The sequence below is a fragment of the Bombus affinis genome, chromosome 8 (assembly GCF_024516045.1).
Source record: "Bombus affinis isolate iyBomAffi1 chromosome 8, iyBomAffi1.2, whole genome shotgun sequence".
Taxonomy (NCBI): Eukaryota; Metazoa; Arthropoda; class Insecta; order Hymenoptera; family Apidae; genus Bombus; species Bombus affinis.
In genome coordinates, this window is record NC_066351.1 from 3177457 (window position 1) to 3198195 (window position 20739).

Consider the following 20739-nt stretch of genomic DNA (forward strand, 5'->3'; position numbering starts at 1 on the left):
GACAATTTTGGTTAGGAAAGTGTGGGCAACGGTTATTGCTGCTAATTATATAAGAAAAAGACTGGTGGGTAAGGATGGGGCTAGCCATCTCCAATCGAATGACGCTCGTAGATGGCATTGCATGGGAAAAATCCGTTTGCCGTGTTTTCTCGGAATGGACAATAACTCTAAGGAATGCTTCAACTCAAAAGATACTTGTGCGGTCTTAAGAACCTTAACCATAAAAATCCTAAGATTTTTGATAGGTCCGCAATAAGAATGATTAGACATCTGGTTTATGTAGAGAGTTACGGGACGTAACCAACGGTCACTCCAAATCCCGAACACTGATAGTCATATCTCCCTCATATAAAATCCAGAAACAAAATGTTTTTTTATTGTCTTCATTAATAGTTTTTTTTAATTCTTTTATTCTGGCGTAGTTTGTAATTTATTACTTCAATAGAACGTTACTACTTTGGTTTTGTTTTACTCCAATCACCAACCATCCACCTACGCCAAATAAAAAGAAATTAATCTTAATGACTCACCTAAATCTATTCATTCACCTTCCTTTGCATTTACATTGCCTTTATATTACTATTAAAATTTATGATTCCTTATTATCACATGTTCTTCGTCTTTTATATTTGCCGTTAAATTAAAATAAAATCAATAGTGGGGATTAGTTAGGTCGTGATTATACAGAGAGCGGCGAGCGATAAACGGCAAAATTGACATTTGTGGCGCCAACATTGAACTCCGCATGAACATGCAGAAAAATGGGACAATTATGCCGCTACTCCTTATTCCTTCCAATAGTCCCACATAGTCCACTTTGGACATGCGTAACAGCATTTTCTCCTCCTCGCGCGCGCAAAAAGAAATGTATATTTCTACAATACTTATGATTATCTTGCCATAAAATCGGCCTACACCTGATTAAAGATTCGATATTCCAAAATATTCCAAAGTATTTATCGTTACTATCTATTTACCGCTTAGATATCTACTAAAAGAATAAATATAATAAATATAATAATACACAATGGCAAATATCGGCCTTTGTTCTGTTGTGTAGTTACTGTATAGGTTATCTTATATAAATTTATGAGTTTAATTTATTTTCATCCGCTGTCTTTTCATTTGTCTCGCTGTTCTTGCCGCTCGCATTATCAAGCTCGGCTTATCGCCGCTCTGTTTATAATCACGACCTTATCCATAATGAGACAATACGGTATGTACTTAATAGCATTGTTTCGATTGCTTCAGGAATTCGCTAGTTCATCCAATGTCCCACTGTATAAGCATATTGTAAATAAAGTTAGTCCAAAAAGTTATAAATCTTTGTCGTTTTTCGAGATAGACGGACGAGTTGCAACATAATTCCAGAAATGAAATGCAATAAAAATCATTTTAACCTTGAGTTTAACGGTCAAAATCAATTCTGCAGTTTACTTTTCTAATAGATCTCTATTAATCTAAGAGTGTTAAATCATCATTATAAACTATTCTTAGAAAACTAGATAAAGCGATGGAAATGAAGTAGGGTTTGTATTAACCACGCTTTATCCTTTATTTTTATGACAAAACTCTTTATATATAAATGCAGAACAGAATGCGATTAACGACTGTTTAGCTAGGAGACAAAAGATTTAGAACAAAGGAATGTTTTGATTTCGCTCCAATAGATGTCGTTTTTGATACCATGTATTGTTCTAATTGCTTAACATAAACTGTGACAAACATTTCTTATACCCTATATAACAAAGCAAGAATAGTATTAAAAATTCTAGTACTAATATTGATATGATCATTTCATGATAAGCGTAATATTGGGATTTAAAACGATTAATAAGGCAGTAAAAGCATGAAAATTAACAATACTTATTTTTACATGTTTCCTTCAGCAATTATGACAATAAAAAAGAAGTATATGAAATGTGTGTAACAGTTGAATATTAATACCTAATTTTCATAATTTGTAGATTGTTAACAACATATCGTGCTTTGGAGCGACTTTCACAAAGCGAATTCAATTTAGATCAGTTGGAGGTTGTAGCGAGTGCAGCACAAACAGCTTCTGGAACTACATTGCTGGTCCCTGGAACAACAGGTACTACTGGACCTGCACTATTGGGACAAAAGGAACGAAACCATGCTTTGACCATTAAAGACGTTGAAAGAGAACGTGGAAATCAATTATCCAAATATGAAAGAAATATGATGATCTTTAATTGGCTACATACTCTCGACGATACTGCTATTGTTGACAGTACAGAATAAATTGTGTTAACAGTGCTAGAGGCCGAAAGATTTAACCGAATAAGATCGTTAAGAATTAAAACCACCCTAAAAAGTGCAACGGCCAGAAAATGTTTTATTTTAAATAAAAAGACAGAGAATACACATTGCCGTGTAAAGGGAGATAAAAAAACGTGTTATGGTGGAAAATATATCCAGAATTCAGAGATGCCGCCCATAAGTGTAGTCGATGGTTTACTAAACCATGACACACACAGATTTCGCTAAGTAGTTAATGATGGAGAAATATATAATCGATTACGTAGATCTTTTGACCTCTGATACAGGGTTCTATGTAAATCCGACACTTTTTCCACCGACACCAGACATACATGTAGTATCCAAATGGGTCTTAGAGAGAAAGGACAAGTGATGATGTTTTGATTTAATATATATTATTAAGAGCAACGAAGTTGATTACAATGCTGTTCTACGTTCTATTCTCGCATGCGGCTTTCTGACTCCCAATTCAAGCTCTGCCCACTCCGCACGCTCCACACGCTCTGCACACTCTCCACACTCTACACGCTCTCCACACTCCACACGCTCTGCACGCTCTCCACACTCTACACGCTCTGCCTTTTCCCGTTCTTCGGAACAGGTATCCCGAAACCCCCGTGGTTAAGGTCACGCAGCCTTTTCACGAAAACTGTCCACTTAAAGGACCCAACGGTACAGTTTACATTGTTTACAGTTGTTGTTGTTTACAGTTGTTTACAGTTCGGCCGATACCTTAGGCCTTTTGGCCCCGATACTACATTCGGCCATCCTGCAATAACATCTGCCCTCAGATGTGGTCTTCAGTTTCGCTATCGTCGGATGCGTCATCTTCGGCGTTGAGGACCCAAGGCTTCATAAAGTCTGCGGTCGTCGATGTGTGCGCAGGCCCCTCATGCTCCCCTACTTTCTCCAGCATGTACCGGTCATTCCGCATTGTTCGTGATACCCGGTACGGACCTAAAAATTTTCTTCCGAGTTTTAAACCTGGGCCAAACTGGGTTCTCTTAATGGCTACCAAATCTCCCCTTAGGTACTGCTTCGCGCTCTTCCGTCTTTTGTTAAAATTCTTTCTGTTTTCTTCTTGCGTCGCAGCGATCTTCCTTATAGCGTCCTCGCGTAACTCACGACGCTGTTCCTCGAATTTTGCAGCCCATTCTTCGTCGATTAATCTTCTGGTTACATATCCATCGGCCTGACTGCACGTTGCGGCATCTAAAATCTTACGGACTTCAATGCCCTTCTTCTGTGCGCTTCTCAACCGTGCAATCAGCCTGTCCTCACACTCAGCCACATCCACAGCACCCGGCAGTGGATTTCTACTCGGGGTATCCGCATACTCCGAGTCCGTTGGTTTTATAATACCCTCGTCTGTCCACGCCTCCATCAAATCGTCCACTTCCCTTTTCTCAGATGGCGCCAGCCGCCGCGGTCTTCGTACCACGGATTTGTCGCTTTTCAACACGATTTTCGCGGTTATCCCGACATCCCGCGTCTTCTCTGGCTTATACCCCCTAATGATATCGCGGATCGCTTCACGATAGAGAGGTTCTTGTACGTGCGCTAGATCTATCTCGTCGGTCTGTTCTATCGCGTTGACCTTCAATACATCCGGCGCGTCTTCGTGACCATCCTCCTGCCCGTCAAGCCGTAGGAAGCTCACCTCGCCCCGTTTGACCCGCAACTCTATCTGATCCAAAAAGTCAGTACCCAGCAGCAGGCTGTGGCTCCTCAATACCTTGTTTGAGACGACGTGCAACGTGACCGTGAATGCACACCCGTCGACCATCATTATCTTTGTAAATTCGCCCCAGGTCTCATTGCCCGTGGAACCCAAGCCATCAAACCTAAGCTTACCATTTCCTAGCGGTGGTGATCCCAACCTCGCATACTCGTCTGATCGTATGAACGTGAGATCACTACCCGTATCTACCAACGCTGTAAACCTACATCCATCTATCGTCACCTCCTTCATGTATCCCTTCTTCTCGGGTCTTGAAATGATGTAGGTCTTCTTCGGTTGTGCTGTACACCTTGACGCCATGTGTCCAAGTTCGTTGCACCTGAAGCACCTCACACCTTTCTCTTTCTTCGGACATGTAACACTTAAGTGATCGTCACCGCCGCAATTGTAACACCTTTTGAGATCACTGCTCGTTTGTCTCGACTGATTCCGCATTGCTGATCGTTCTGCTTTATCGTCCTTGTGCTCTCCAAATTTTGTTTTCGCCTTCATATCTCTTTTCATCGCTTCATACTGCTTGAAGCGTTCCTTCAACTGCTGCATATTCCTGGCCCCGTATAGTATAGCTTTATTTGAGACTCCATCGGGAATACCTTGGATTATATAGTCGATCACCGACTGTGTATCGATTCTTCCTTGCCCCGCAAGCTCACGCATACTATACATATATTGGAGCAGACTCTCGTCTGCTCTTTTCGTTCTACGCGCTAACTCTTGATGTACCTGCCGGTCACTCACTGCGTCTTCGAATTCATCTACCAGCGCCATTTTAAACTTCGCCCAGGATTTCATGCATCGTTCCTGGCGTACGAAAGCTTGAGCAAGAGCCTGTAAGAAGCTTCCTCGCGAAAACCACCATGTGGATGTCCGACCAGCCACACACTTCCGCCATTTCCTCGAAATCTCTTATCCACTGAGTTACATTCGGTAGGTCATCTCCGCTGAATTTTTTTAACGAGCCTTCCACGTCTTCAAACGTTAACACTGTGCACTTACGCTCGTCTTGGCTTCGACGTCTTCCCACTGGAGTCACCCGAACTTAACTATTGAGATCGTGATTCCCTGGATCGTTGCCGTCTAAACGGTCCCCAATCACGCCCATCTCATCGTCATCGTCGTCCTCTAAATCATCGTCGTCGTCATCGTCTTCTTCTCGTGCACCGTGTTCCCGCTCTAAACGTACCGCAGCCAGCAATCGCGCTACCAGCTCGCGTTTTCTACCCGCTAATCTCAGCCGTCGTCTTCTCAGCTCGTCTTTTAACTCCGGTACTTGCATCTGAGCCAGCTGCTCGTCAGTCAACACTGCTTCTCCTGCATTGTAGTCACTCATTGTTCCGAAATATCCCTTTCACTTGTCACTTAGCGCTCTAGATCCCGGCTCGAGCCCCCAAAATTTATGTAGTATCCAAATGGGTCTTAGAGAGAAAGGACAAGTGATGATGTTTTGATTTAATATATATTATTAAGAGCAACGAAGTTGATTACAATGCTGTTCTACGTTCTATTTTCGCATGCGGCTTTCTGACTCCCAATTCAAGCTCTGCCCACTCCGCACGCTCCACACGCTCTGCACACTCTCCACACTCTACACGCTCTCCACACTCCACACGCTCTGCACGCTCTCCACACTCTACACGCTCTGCCTTTTCCCGTTCTTCGGAACAGGTATCCCGAAACCCCCGTGGTTAAGGTCACGCAGCCTTTTCACGAAAACTGTCCACTTAAAGGACCCAACGGTACATTGTTTACAGTTCGGCCGATACCTTAGGCCTTTTGGCCCCGATACTACATACATTTGACCTATAACAATTTTGAATGACAACAACTTTAACTGACTGGCAGTATTAGCACAGCGAAATAACATTTTCGGTAAAGTCTGGTGTCGGTGAGTTGTTGTCGGTGAAAACAGTGTCGGTGATTTCAATGGGACTCCTGATATAATAATCTTGAGCGATTATAATTAACCTTTCCACTACGCTTAACATTAACATTTAATTACGATACATGTTATAAAAGTTTGTATCAAAGTATATTAAAATTCAAATTTCTCACAACAAATAACATTGAACAATTATTTACTCTTTTACGATTTAAGGCATTATTTTTATAATACATTAATATACTGAGTACAATTTATCTATGTTACAATCTATGTTTTAAAGTGCACCGATTAAATTTCAAACAATTCAGCGTGTGACGTCACTTGTACGCACTTACGGGTATCCTGAAACATTATGTAGTGCCAAATTGATGTTGCGGTGTTCAAGAAGTCAAATAGATAAAAAAGGTTCCATATGCGAAGATGTTTCATTAAAGAACTATAAGAAATTAAGTATTTGTTGTCTGTTAAGCGGTCATACATATAAGACTGTTGATTTTGTAATTCTATAGATTTCTCATTGACAAACATATGACTGACATCACTTTTTCAGTTTTTATACGTATAATTTTGCGAAGCTTCACGGCTATAATCGATGCTTAAAAATTCCTTTTTTTTGCGATATACAAACTTCCATTTATCAAAATAAATTCCTTCGTGTGCTGTTGACATATTACAAATTGTTAAAAATGGCATTTCGAATGCGCTCTCACACCTAAATCACGTTTCTGATTATACTTTAACTATTTTATGTAACTTTATAAATAAAGATCAAGTAGTCATCAAATCAAATAAATATCTTTTTTACTCCCAACAAAATTTCAAATATCTTTTTATAAATTTGAGGTTGATGAATGTCCATAAAGTTATTATGCTCTATCACATAAGACTTTCGAAAAATAAAAATTTAAAGTAGAAAAAAAGATATTAGAGAAAGATTACATATTTTAAAATAATCTATTTACACATTAAAGGACTAATAATTTAATTGGTTAGTAGTAAGCAAATAAATATAAGAAATATGCTATGCTATAATAGTTTTACACTATACTATATTCTACTACAGAAGTCAATAATTATTTGAAAGTCCTTTATTAATGTCACTATATCTAGGTGTGAAAGAAATGCAATCTGTTGCTATTCTTAAAGAAGAAATAAATCAATAATTTCGTCTTTTCCTATACAATACAAATATTCTATACAGAGTGCAGGACTACAGATTTTCCACAATTTAAGGGGGTATTCTAGTTTACAAATTTGAAAAAATCGAAAAATTTTTTTTCATATTTCCAAAGTCAGTTCGCTGTTGAGTGCCGAAGCGTACAGACGTGTCTCTAGTGCCCAGTGAAGTTCGAAAGCAACACGTGTCACCCAACCGTCGAAAGTGAACACAACGTGCTCCTATCCTTCCAAGTGTTTCCTATCCGCCAGAGAGAAGAAAAGCCTACGCAGCTAACCCCTACCCGAACCTTGCCTCATAGCCTCACGACTAGTTATTTATATTGAAATAGCTAGCTGGATGATGGCCCAGCATTCACCACCAGGCTCGCCCACGCAAACTTACAACTACCCCGCACTACTCCCCCCGTGGCAGAAGTGCAGCAGATCTCCACGCGCCAACGATGCCAATAAGACGAAAAAACGTAAAATTGAATCACCAAATACAAACTCAAACCAACAGCAAACAACACAATTCAACACCCACAATAGGTTCGCAATACTAGAATCCTCAAACGACGCCATGAAAATCGCAGGCCCACCACCAAACCAACAAGCACAGAGAAGCCCCCCTCCCCCACCAATATTTGTTAATGGTGTCATCGACATCCAGACAATGATCAAGTCCTTAGAGAGAGATATCTCCAAGGAGGACTATAACCTGAAGATAACCAACAATCAAGTAAAAATCCTGCCGACGAATCCAGAAGCTTACAGAAAGCTCACGAAGACACTCAGGGCCCTGAACGCCAACTTCCACACCTACCAACTCAAAGAAGAAAGACCTTTTCGGGTGGTGCTACGAAACATCCACCACTCCGCAGACATCGACGAACTAAAAATAGAACTATCGAAACTCGGCCACGAAGTCACCAATGTCAGCAACATAAGGCATAGAGTCACAAAAGACCCGCTATCCCCATTTTTCATCGATTTAAAACAGAAACCCAACAACAAGGAAATCTACAACATCAGTCGCCTAATGAACGCCATCGTTAAATTCGAACCACCGCAAATCAAAAAGGAGATAGTCCAATGCAAAAGGTGCCAAAGATATGGGCACACGCAGAAATACTGCAACCATACCTTCCGCTGCGTCAAATGTGCAGGTACACACCCCACCGACCAGTGCAAGAAATCACCGGAAACCCCAGCGAAGTGCATCCACTGTCAAGGTGACCATCCTGCCAACTACAAAGGCTGCTCAGCCTACAAAACTCTGTACTCAAACAAATACCCCAAACTTAGAACAAAAGAGGTAAATTACCAAACACCCAGCTCGCCGAAATTCACCGTTATCCCAATCCCCCCAACCAATCAAACACCCAGCCCTATCAAACTCACCACTCCCTCAAACTCCTATGCCCAAGCGGTACAAGGCACTCAAAATACACCAAATAGCCACAGGGATCCTCCCCAAAATAGTGCCCCCACCTCACCTAATACAGACAACGTCTCTAGACTTGAAAAGCTAATAGAGAAACAATCAGAGCAAATAAACAATTTGCTATCGCTATTAACACTCATCATGGATAAATTAATACGCCCCGAAACAAAATAAAACCAAGACGCATAGCTCTGTGGAATGCCAATGGTCTAGCGCAACACAAACTTGAGCTAGAACTCTTCCTAAAACACCAGCTAATCGACATAATGCTCATATCTGAAACCCACTTCACCGACAAAAACTACCTGAACATAAACGGATACAAGTTCTACCATACCCAACACCCCAGCGGAAAGGCCCACGGCGGCACCGGAATCATAATCAAAGCAAACATCAAGCACTACGAACTTCCACCATTCCAGAAAGACTACCTCCAAGCAACAAACGTAGCAATAGAAGACTGTCATGGTACAATCACCACCTCAGCTGTATACTGCCCTCCCAGACACTCCATCGCCAAAGAAGACTTCGACCACTTCCTGGACACCCTGGGCAACAGATTCATAGCCGGAGGAGACTACAACGCTAAACACACCCAATGGGGTAGCAGACTGGTTACAGTAAGAGGCAAAAACCTCCTCAACAGCATAATAACCAACAACCTCAACTACCTTACCACATACGAACCCACACACTGGCCCACCGACACAAACAAGATACCCGATCTCGTTGATTTCTTCATAACTAAAAATATCTCGTCAAGACACGTCCAAATCAATTCCGCGGCTGATCTCTCCTCCGATCATTCCCCCGTGATAGTAACAGTCAGTTCAACTATCATCGAGAATACACCTAATGGCTCCATTCATAACAAACACACCAACTGGCAGCTCTTTAGAGAAGTCTTTACCCGCACAACTTCAGTCTCAACCTCACTAAAAACCAATGACGAAATTGAAGCAGCCACGGAATACCTAAATGCGAGCATAATAAACGCTATCCGCGTCTCCACACCGGCAAAAACGTCCATCAACAATCACGAATACCCCCAGTACATATTAAAAAAAATAGCAGAAAAACGTAGACTAAGAAGGATATGGCAGACCCATAGAACACCGGAGGACAAACGCAAACTAAACAACGCAACTAGAAAACTATCCAAAACCATAAAGAACTATAATAATGACCGTTTTCACAAATATCTCGCCAGCCTGTCCCCCATAGCCGACTCAAACTACTCACTATGGAAAGCCTCCAGGAAACTCACGCGCCCCCCACAAATAATACCTCCAATCCGCCGCCCGCAGGGTGGATGGGCGCGTAGCCCTATAAAAAAAGCCAACCTATTTGCCAAACACTTGACTGAAGTATTCCAACCCCATTCCTCCATAGCTGCAGCGGACGTGACCGAATACCTGCACACTCCCTTCCAAATGTCCCCTCCTATTCAACCCTTCACTTCTGCAGAGATCATAGAAGCAATCAGTCGCCTAAACCCCAAGAAAGCAGCAGGTCACGACCTAATAGGAAATAAAGCAATCAAGGAACTCCCCATAAAGGGGATCGCACTCATCGCATCAATCTTTAACGCCATCCTCCGCCTTGAACACTTTCCTAAGGCGTGGAAAATCTCACTGATCACCCTCATCCCCAAACCCGGTAAACCAATATATGAAACCAGCTCCTATCGCCCAATCAGTCTTTTACCTACCCTGTGTAAACTATTCGAGAGAATGCTTACGAATCGTCTCCTTCCACTCCTAGAAGAATTGAAAACTCTCCCAGATCACCAATTCGGCTTCGGTAGCCTCCTGTCCAGGGTCATGCCCAGGTATCTTACGGAGTCCTTGCTTGGGATTATTGTGTTGTTAATGGTGACCTGGGGCAGGTTTGTTTTCGGAGCGTGAAGGTTACATGGGAGGATTTTTTTTCGTTTATTTTAAAACCCCATTTTTGGAACCACTTTTCCATGGAGTCGAGACTTCGCTGGAGAGTGGATGAGGCAATTGCCGGGTCTGCGTGGGTAGCTAATAGTGCTGTGTCGTCGGCAAATGTTGCTATTGTTACCTCGTTTGATATGGGTAAGTCGGCAGTGTAGATGGAGAATAGTAGGGGTCCGAGGACACTACCTTGCGGTATGCCGGATTCTATTGGGAATGTTGCGGAAGTGGCGCCTAGACATTTAACTATGAATTGTCTGTTGGTAAGGTAGGATTTTAAGATGGAGTAGTATGGGTGGGGTAGGATTTTTTTAAGCTTGTAGAGTAGCCCTTCATGCCATACTTTATCGAATGCCTGTTGGATGTCTAGGAATACGGCTGAGCAGTATTTTTTCTTTTCGAGGGTTTGGCTGATCATGTGGGTTATGCGGTGGATTTGCTCTACTGTTGAGTGTTGTTTTCGGAAGCCGAATTGGTGATCTGGGAGAGTTTTCAATTCTTCTAGGAGTGGAAGGAGACGATTCGTAAGCATCCTCTCGAATAGTTTACACAGGGTAGGTAAAAGACTGATTGGGCGATAGGAGCTGGTTTCATATATTGGTTTACCGGGTTTGGGGATGAGGGTGATCAGTGAGATTTTCCACGCCTTAGGAAAGTGTTCAAGGCGGAGGATGGCGTTAAAGATTGATGCGATGAGTGCGATCCCCTTTATGGGGAGTTCCTTGATTGCTTTATTTCCTATTAGGTCGTGACCTGCTGCTTTCTTGGGGTTTAGGCGACTGATTGCTTCTATGATCTCTGCAGAAGTGAAGGGTTGAATAGGAGGGGACATTTGGAAGGGAGTGTGCAGGTATTCGGTCACGTCCGCTGCAGCTATGGAGGAATGGGGTTGGAATACTTCAGTCAAGTGTTTGGCAAATAGGTTGGCTTTTTTTATAGGGCTACGCGCCCATCCACCCTGCGGGCGGCGGATTGGAGGTATTATTTGTGGGGGGCGCGTGAGTTTCCTGGAGGCTTTCCATAGTGAGTAGTTTGAGTCGGCTATGGGGGACAGGCTGGCGAGATATTTGTGAAAACGGTCATTATTATAGTTCTTTATGGTTTTGGATAGTTTTCTAGTTGCGTTGTTTAGTTTGCGTTTGTCCTCCGGTGTTCTATGGGTCTGCCATATCCTTCTTAGTCTACGTTTTTCTGCTATTTTTTTTAATATGTACTGGGGGTATTCGTGATTGTTGATGGACGTTTTTGCCGGTGTGGAGACGCGGATAGCGTTTATTATGCTCGCATTTAGGTATTCCGTGGCTGCTTCAATTTCGTCATTGGTTTTTAGTGAGGTTGAGACTGAAGTTGTGCGGGTAAAGACTTCTCTAAAGAGCTGCCAGTTGGTGTGTTTGTTATGAATGGAGCCATTAGGTGTATTCTCGATGATAGTTGAACTGACTGTTACTATCACGGGGGAATGATCGGAGGAGAGATCAGCCGCGGAATTGATTTGGACGTGTCTTGACGAGATATTTTTAGTTATGAAGAAATCAACGAGATCGGGTATCTTGTTTGTGTCGGTGGGCCAGTGTGTGGGTTCGTATGTGGTAAGGTAGTTGAGGTTGTTGGTTATTATGCTGTTGAGGAGGTTTTTGCCTCTTACTGTAACCAGTCTGCTACCCCATTGGGTGTGTTTAGCGTTGTAGTCTCCTCCGGCTATGAATCTGTTGCCCAGGGTGTCCAGGAAGTGGTCGAAGTCTTCTTTGGCGATGGAGTGTCTGGGAGGGCAGTATACAGCTGAGGTGGTGATTGTACCATGACAGTCTTCTATTGCTACGTTTGTTGCTTGGAGGTAGTCTTTCTGGAATGGTGGAAGTTCGTAGTGCTTGATGTTTGCTTTGATTATGATTCCGGTGCCGCCGTGGGCCTTTCCGCTGGGGTGTTGGGTATGGTAGAACTTGTATCCGTTTATGTTCAGGTAGTTTTTGTCGGTGAAGTGGGTTTCAGATATGAGCATTATGTCGATTAGCTGGTGTTTTAGGAAGAGTTCTAGCTCAAGTTTGTGTTGCGCTAGACCATTGGCATTCCACAGAGCTATGCGTCTTGGTTTTATTTTGTTTCGGGGCGTATTAATTTATCCATGATGAGTGTTAATAGCGATAGCAAATTGTTTATTTGCTCTGATTGTTTCTCTATTAGCTTTTCAAGTCTAGAGACGTTGTCTGTATTAGGTGAGGTGGGGGCACTATTTTGGGGAGGATCCCTGTGGCTATTTGGTGTATTTTGAGTGCCTTGTACCGCTTGGGCATAGGAGTTTGAGGGAGTGGTGAGTTTGATAGGGCTGGGTGTTTGATTGGTTGGGGGGATTGGGATAACGGTGAATTTCGGCGAGCTGGGTGTTTGGTAATTTACCTCTTTTGTTCTAAGTTTGGGGTATTTGTTTGAGTACAGAGTTTTGTAGGCTGAGCAGCCTTTGTAGTTGGCAGGATGGTCACCTTGACAGTGGATGCACTTCGCTGGGGTTTCCGGTGATTTCTTGCACTGGTCGGTGGGGTGTGTACCTGCACATTTGACGCAGCGGAAGGTATGGTTGCAGTATTTCTGCGTGTGCCCATATCTTTGGCACCTTTTGCATTGGACTATCTCCTTTTTGATTTGCGGTGGTTCGAATTTAACGATGGCGTTCATTAGGCGACTGATGTTGTAGATTTCCTTGTTGTTGGGTTTCTGTTTTAAATCGATGAAAAATGGGGATAGCGGGTCTTTTGTGACTCTATGCCTTATGTTGCTGACATTGGTGACTTCGTGGCCGAGTTTCGATAGTTCTATTTTTAGTTCGTCGATGTCTGCGGAGTGGTGGATGTTTCGTAGCACCACCCGAAAAGGTCTTTCTTCTTTGAGTTGGTAGGTGTGGAAGTTGGCGTTCAGGGCCCTGAGTGTCTTCGTGAGCTTTCTGTAAGCTTCTGGATTCGTCGGCAGGATTTTTACTTGATTGTTGGTTATCTTCAGGTTATAGTCCTCCTTGGAGATATCTCTCTCTAAGGACTTGATCATTGTCTGGATGTCGATGACACCATTAACAAATATTGGTGGGGGAGGGGGGCTTCTCTGTGCTTGTTGGTTTGGTGGTGGGCCTGCGATTTTCATGGCGTCGTTTGAGGATTCTAGTATTGCGAACCTATTGTGGGTGTTGAATTGTGTTGTTTGCTGTTGGTTTGAGTTTGTATTTGGTGATTCAATTTTACGTTTTTTCGTCTTATTGGCATCGTTGGCGCGTGGAGATCTGCTGCACTTCTGCCACGGGGGGAGTAGTGCGGGGTAGTTGTAAGTTTGCGTGGGCGAGCCTGGTGGTGAATGCTGGGCCATCATCCAGCTAGCTATTTCAATATAAATAACTAGTCGTGAGGCTATGAGGCAAGGTTCGGGTAGGGGTTAGCTGCGTAGGCTTTTCTTCTCTCTGGCGGATAGGAAACACTTGGAAGGATAGGAGCACGTTGTGTTCACTTTCGACGGTTGGGTGACACGTGTTGCTTTCGAACTTCACTGGGCACTAGAGACACGTCTGTACGCTTCGGCACTCGACAGCGAACTCGAATCGACTCGTTCATAGACGAAATAGAAAAACATATACAAATCGCCCTACAAGAATCCGTACCGACATTTAAAGAAAAAGACTCCTGCGAGCCATATATAAACTATAAAATAAAAAAACTACAACGAGATAAAAGCTACATACTATCGAAATTGAACAACCTAAGATACAACTACTCTTACGACAAAAGAGAAGACATAGAATTCCTAAAGTACCTGCTACACGAAATAAAATCACAACTAAAACAAGAATTCGCAAACTCTATAAATCAATGCTGAACAAATAAAATAAAAAATATCTCTAAAAAAGACTCTGCTAGCATGTTCCCGCAGATAAATCAAATTTTCAGACCAAAGGAACAAAACTCCATCCCGCCCCTCAAACTGCCTCCAGAAAAAGCCTCCCTCATCCAAGAAGATACACAACACCGAGATACACAACATCGAGATACGCAACACCAACAAAGACACAGAGGGCAACTTCATAATATCAAAAACAACGGAAAAACTAGACATTATCGGCACCCACTTCGCCAAAACTCACACACAAAACGAACACATGGGCCGAGAACAATTAAACAGAATTATCATCGCCGAAACAAACATACTAAAGAATAAAATAAAACAAGACATAGCGCTAAACAAAACAGTCTGCACATTCTCAAACGAAAACACATCGGACGACCCCAAACAGCCCGACCCAGAAATAAACTACTTTACAAACTTCAATCAACTAAGTACAATCTTCTCCACGCTAAACAATAAAAAATCCGCCGGCTTCGATGGCATCCCAAACATCTCGCTCAAACGCCTACCAAACAAAATAAAATGGTACTACACAGTACTGTTTAATAACGCACTAAACAACACGTACTTCCCCAAAAAATGGAAAAAAGCCAAACTCATAGCCATTATAAAAAAAAATAAAGACGGCTCATCACCTGCAAACCTACGACCCATAAGCCTCCTCCCCAACATAAGCAAAGTATACGAAATGATCATAAACAACCCCCTAGCAGCCTTTTGCTCAAAAAATAAGATAATCCCGGAAAACCAATTCGGCTTCTGCCACAAACACTCCACAATCCACGCAATAAACAAACTTACGTCGGATATCTGCTGGGCACTTAACGCAAATCAACGAGTAGCCGCCTGCCTAATAGACATCGAAAAAGCCTTCGACACCGTCTGGATCCCAGGGCTCATTTATAAAATGATTAAAAAGAACTTCCCCGAATACCTAATCAAAATAGTATGGGACATGATAACAAACAAAACGTTCATAATGACCGACGGCTCGCACACTTCAAGCAAAGAATTCTCCATAGAAAACGGCCTGCAACAAGGAACAGTAAATTCCCCGCTACTCTTCAGCATCTACAATAACGACTTACTAAACCTCTTTAACCTCAACACATCCACACATAAACGCTCCATAGCCTTCGCGGATGACCTAATCATCTACGTAACAGGCCGCAAAACCAAAACGATAAGAACAGAACTGCAAGAACTCTTTAACAAAATCAGCGATTACTACCATACATGGAAACTAAAAATAAACGCGAGCAAATGCGAAACCATACTATTCAGATCCATGACAAGCAAAATCGGCCCAGCAGAAAGGGAACAAATCAGGAAATTCCGCCTAAAAGAAAAAGCAAACGAAGAGAACCTCATACCACACAAAAATTGCGTAAAATACCTAGGAATAAACATAGATGAAAAACTAAATTACAAGCAACACATCGAAATCCAACTCTCCAAAGCCAGCAAAGCTTTTTGGAATACAAAAAGGCTGTTTTATTCCAGACTTCTCGATAGCAAAGTAAAAATCATGTGCTACCAATCGCTAATAAGACCCATTATAACCTACGGCTGTCCAATATGGTACAACATACCAGCGTCAACAATGGAAAAAATTCGCATATTTGAAAGAAAATGCATATGGCCATATGGTTTTATGACTACCGATGTAGGGGGACTCCTCCGCTCGACCTGTGTTTGGACATAAGTGGAGAGGAGGTTGAGTGTAGGACCTCAGATGACATACTTGGTCCTCACTATCGGCAGTCAATGGACGTTCGGGCCGCACTTCAAGCTCCTGGTTCCCAAAGTGACGATGACAACCAACGCTCTATGTGGGCTGCTGCCGAATATCGATGGGGCAGAAGTCGGAGTGCGCCGACTGTATGAGGGAGTCATCCGTTCTCGGGTCCTGTACGGAGCTCCGGTGTGGACAGAGGATCTGATGGAAAGTCGATGCAGTCTACTCTTGCTGAGGAGATTTCATAGGATGACCGCTATCAGGATCGTAAGGGGATACCGGACGATATCATATGCGTCGGCGACTGTCCTGGCGGCGTCTCCTCCGTTTGAGCTCCAGGCCCTAGCGTTCCGACGGGTGTACCATCAACTGCAGGGCCTGTGCTCGGGCGGGGATACGCCCTCTGCCGGCCAATCGATCCACGACGTCCGGGAGAGGCCTGGAAACGGTGGCGCAGTCAGTTCGCCACCGAGGATACGGTGCGGCCTCATCGGGCCGTTGGAGCGGTTCTACCGAACTGGGAGGCCTAAAGAGATCGTGGCGGGCTCCCACTGACGTACAAGATGACGCAGGTGCTCACCGGGCACGGAGCGTTCGAGGAGTTCCTGCTAAGGATTCGGCGGGAGGTGACTAGTACGTGCCACCACTGCGAGGAAGAGGAAGACACAGCACAGCATACGCTGGAGTTCTGCCCGGCGTGGGAGGAACCGCGCCGTGTCCGACTCGCCATCGGTGAGAGTTTGGCCTCCGAGGAAATCGTAGAAGCCATACTGATGGAGCAACAGGAGTACATCGCCATCCGCTCTCACTGCGAGAAGTCATGCTCGTAAAGGAGCGCGCTGAGAGAGAAAGGGTGAGAGGGCAACATCCATCGAGAGTGCCGTCACGCCGAAGAGAGTCTGGTCTTCCCTTCGGACTTGCACGGCGGCCCAGGCAGTTCGGCGTTAGGAAGAGTGGTTCCTCCTAACGACCCAATCAACCAAGGATGACTCCCGATTACACCATCATCCCGAACATTACGTTTAACATTACGTACATGGAATTCCACCGTGTATTCACATCTTGGACTAGTTGCAAAGACGTCTCATTCGGTTTTACATTTACCTAGCTGCATGTATAAAAACATTTTGTTTTTGCAGACGTGTATCTTGAGAAGAGGGCAACAATATTTTTGGATTTTTTGTTTAAAACTATGAACGAGGGAAATTTTCTCATTATTATTTTTATTATCATTTGTAATCAGTGAACGGAGCAAAATATTCGTTTCTAATCTGTACAGATTTCCATTATTTCTTTTCAATATTTCGGCCGTTGTCAGTTATAAATATTAATTAACTTCATGTAATTTCCATGTACTTATAAATGATAACAATGTATTTCTAATATTCTCCGCAGTATGTGATTCTCTTAAATGATATAAATTTAAAATATAGTGGCACATTTTATAGTCTTTTGTTACGTCATGTATTGTTAGTGACAAATAGCTACTTCGTGGACTCCATCTATCAACTATAAGCGCTGATATAGTGTTTGCCACTTCTATACACAATATAAATAACAAAAAATAATGATACTTAAAGTAATAACATCTATTACCTTGCCAACACAATCCCCATCATCCCCATCATCGAGAATCCCCAACACCCTCAGGAATCTCGACATATTCGAGAATCCCGAGATTTTCGAGGATATTTCTCATCCCGACTCCACCCGATATTTTCGAGTTCTCGCATGTCTCTAACTGTTAAACATTAAGGAGCTTGAGAGAGGTTTTAAGTAATTACAAATTGTTCTATGCGTGTTTGAGAAAAAGAATTTTATAGTAAATTTAGAAAAATAGAATATTGAGGCAGAGAAATTTTCAATGAAGGCATGCGACAAGATATAAAAGATCCGTGCACTTATAGAGACTCCCGATTCAACAAATGTTAAACAGATACGACGAGATTTTTAGGGGTTTCAAAATTCTTTCGAAAATTTATTCAAAATTTTACTCGGAATATAGCATTATTGATAAATCTCCTGCAGAATTCCTTGACAGTGGGATTTGGAATAATTTAATTGCTGATTGAACATATGAAAAACTAGTCCGGAAGAGCAGAAATCATTCGTATGATTTAGAAACTTTAGTATTTATTGTGGTATTTGAAATCTTTCGCGTGTATTTGCTTAATATAAGGTTTACAATGATTACGGACTGCAATGCAGTTCGCTCGACTGCAAATAAAAAAGATATTCAATCCAGAGTGGTTCGCTAATGCGTTTACTTCCAGGATTACAATTTTGAAATCGTATATCGCCCAGTGGACCAGACAGTTTATCTGGATTATGTAAGTAAGAATCCTATAAATTGTTTGTCTATGGACATAACCATTTATGACCAATGAGTGGATTAAGGTGACGCAACTGCAGGATAATCATATCGATATAATACGGAAAATATTGAAAGCCGATAATGTTCATCCAAAGGTAAAACAGAAGAAGTATGGCCTGAAGGATATAGTCTTCCGGAAAACCGAGAATAGATACAAATAGTGGCTTGTATGTTTCGCTGAAATGTGGTGAAAATGAAATATCAGGGACATTTTGCCTTTAAGAAGATCCACGAAAAAGAAAATCACGTGGGAATCACTGATTTAACTGTTTGAGTTCTAGGTGTCTTTAAAAAAAAAGGGGTGATGAATCCTGAACAGCGCGATAGCGCTTGTCTTAATCAATTGCGAAGAAAAACAAACGGCGCAATAGCGCTCGTCATATTTGTTATTTTTATGAAATACATCTATATTATTATATATGCGTACTATTAGTTTATAAATATTTCAAGTTTTGTTCAATAAAAATGATTGATGAGAAGATAACAATGAAATGCAAAATACCAGTCAGTCGTCTGTAGCGTTCAAATGTACTGAGACTTTTCGACACAAAATTTACCGCTTGAGACTCAAACAGTTAAAGAGATGAGATGATTTGCTTTTAAATACATCAGAATTTGTTTGAACTGCCTTTATTATAAATCGTCGGCTGGTCAAAAACGAGGGTTCTTTCACCCGATGGACAAGGTTCCAGTGCCCTTCTATGCATTGCACTTTGATTATAGTGATTCATTTATGCGGCCAAAAAATAAACACAAATATTGACAATCGTTGACAGGTTTGCCAAATTTTGTATTCGTTACCTCGTACGCAGTACAAAGATAAAGTGCGCCATTAAGGCACTAGACCAGATATTAACACTTTTTAAAATTCCCATAAGAATGATAACCGACAGAGCAAGTGCATTCACTTCACATTTGTGTTAAATACTTCTAAACGCTGTTGAAATATCGAAAACCAACGGACAGAGTGAGAGATGAAATCGCACTAAATTCAAATTGCAGCAACTTGTGCTGAGGAGCCAGAAGATTTCTGGGATACGAGCATAAAGAAGATACCGAATACAATAGATTGCACAATCAATAGATCGATAAGAAGTCTAGATCAGCTTCCGTTTGAATATAAACCCAGAAAAGTAACTAATGCAACGTTATCCGGAGAAATCCAAGCAATTCTGGATCTACTGGGTCTTCAAAAACTGCAGAAAGAAGCAAAGCAATCAACAAACCAAAACCAGACTGAACAGAAAGAAAGGTTTGGTGCTCTCAAATTTAAACCATCGCAGTGCAAAGTGGAAGATGTGATGTCATCCAACAATCGCTACGAGGTATAAGATTTGCGGGACTTGAAGAAGTCGCCCAACCAGCGATGCGTAGTAGCAGAAATATCTAGTACGGTAGTCTAAATTAGAATCATTTTGGACTAATTTGTTGCTGGTCACAGTCTCAGTTGGTTACTCTCAGGTGGCTAGGGCCCCTAATAAGGCTGGTAATCAGGAAAGGAAAGTCCGAGCAGTCTTGAATTAAGACTAGGATCCCCGACAAGACTGATGACCAGAAGTAGCTACCTAGCATTCACTTAGCGCTTTTGCGAGATTGATTACTGAGACGAGAATTATAATAAGAATTATAATAAATATTAAATCAGCCGAGAAAAGAGAAATAGAAAAATGAGCACGATTTCAACATCAAGAAAGTCAAGTGAAGAGAATGTTATACTTTTACATCGGTTCCCTGTCTCATGTTCCACTCTCGTGTTCACTTCTACGTTGTGGGTCCTCAAGATAAAGTAAAGAGAATTTCGCAGAAAGGAACAAAAGGCGAACGGTTAGGTAGTGCAAATCACGCAGTTATTCACCTCATGACTATCATTCGAACGGATCCAGTGAAATAATAGTTCTATTTTCCATGAAAAAAGGATCGTATTTTTAGTTTACACATACTGAAAGTTTACAAAATCTATTCAATTTCATGTATTGTTACATGTGTATATAACATACCTTTCAATTTTAAAACACAATCGTGTATCTTATGTTGTTAATATCACAATGTCATTTTTTGTTCAAAATTATAAGTATTTATTGATATTTTTTGTAGTTCACAAAATGCTTTAAATATTCTACTTTCGTAACTATTTACTAATGTTTGTTTACGAATTATATGTATAATTGTACATACTATGTTTATAATTTTTTCATAATATTCACACAAATACATTCGTAGATTTTGCTAAAAACCAAATATTTTAAAAATGATCTTAAGAGAAATTTATTGTTTGATAATTAGTTGCATATCCAATCTGT

At 41.8% G+C, this 20739-nt stretch overlaps 2 protein-coding genes across 5 annotated transcripts in view; both read left to right on the forward strand.

Moving 5' to 3' along the window:
- Positions 1-2433, forward strand: part of LOC126919428 (uncharacterized) — an 85197-nt gene extending 82764 nt beyond the window's left edge. For all 4 annotated transcript variants that reach the window (XM_050728731.1, XM_050728728.1, XM_050728729.1 and 1 more), the window contains one exon: positions 1968-2433. In XM_050728731.1, the coding sequence (XP_050584688.1) occupies positions 1968-2265 (298 nt within the window). In that variant the 3' untranslated portion in view covers positions 2266-2433. The remainder of the gene's footprint in view (positions 1-1967) is intronic.
- A 13629-nt stretch (positions 2434-16062) lies between these two features.
- Positions 16063-16620, forward strand: LOC126919652 (uncharacterized). Its single transcript, XM_050729133.1, has one exon. It carries the CDS (start codon positions 16063-16065, stop codon positions 16618-16620), a length of 558 nt encoding a protein of 185 aa, XP_050585090.1.
- The last annotated feature ends 4119 nt before the right edge of the window (positions 16621-20739 follow it).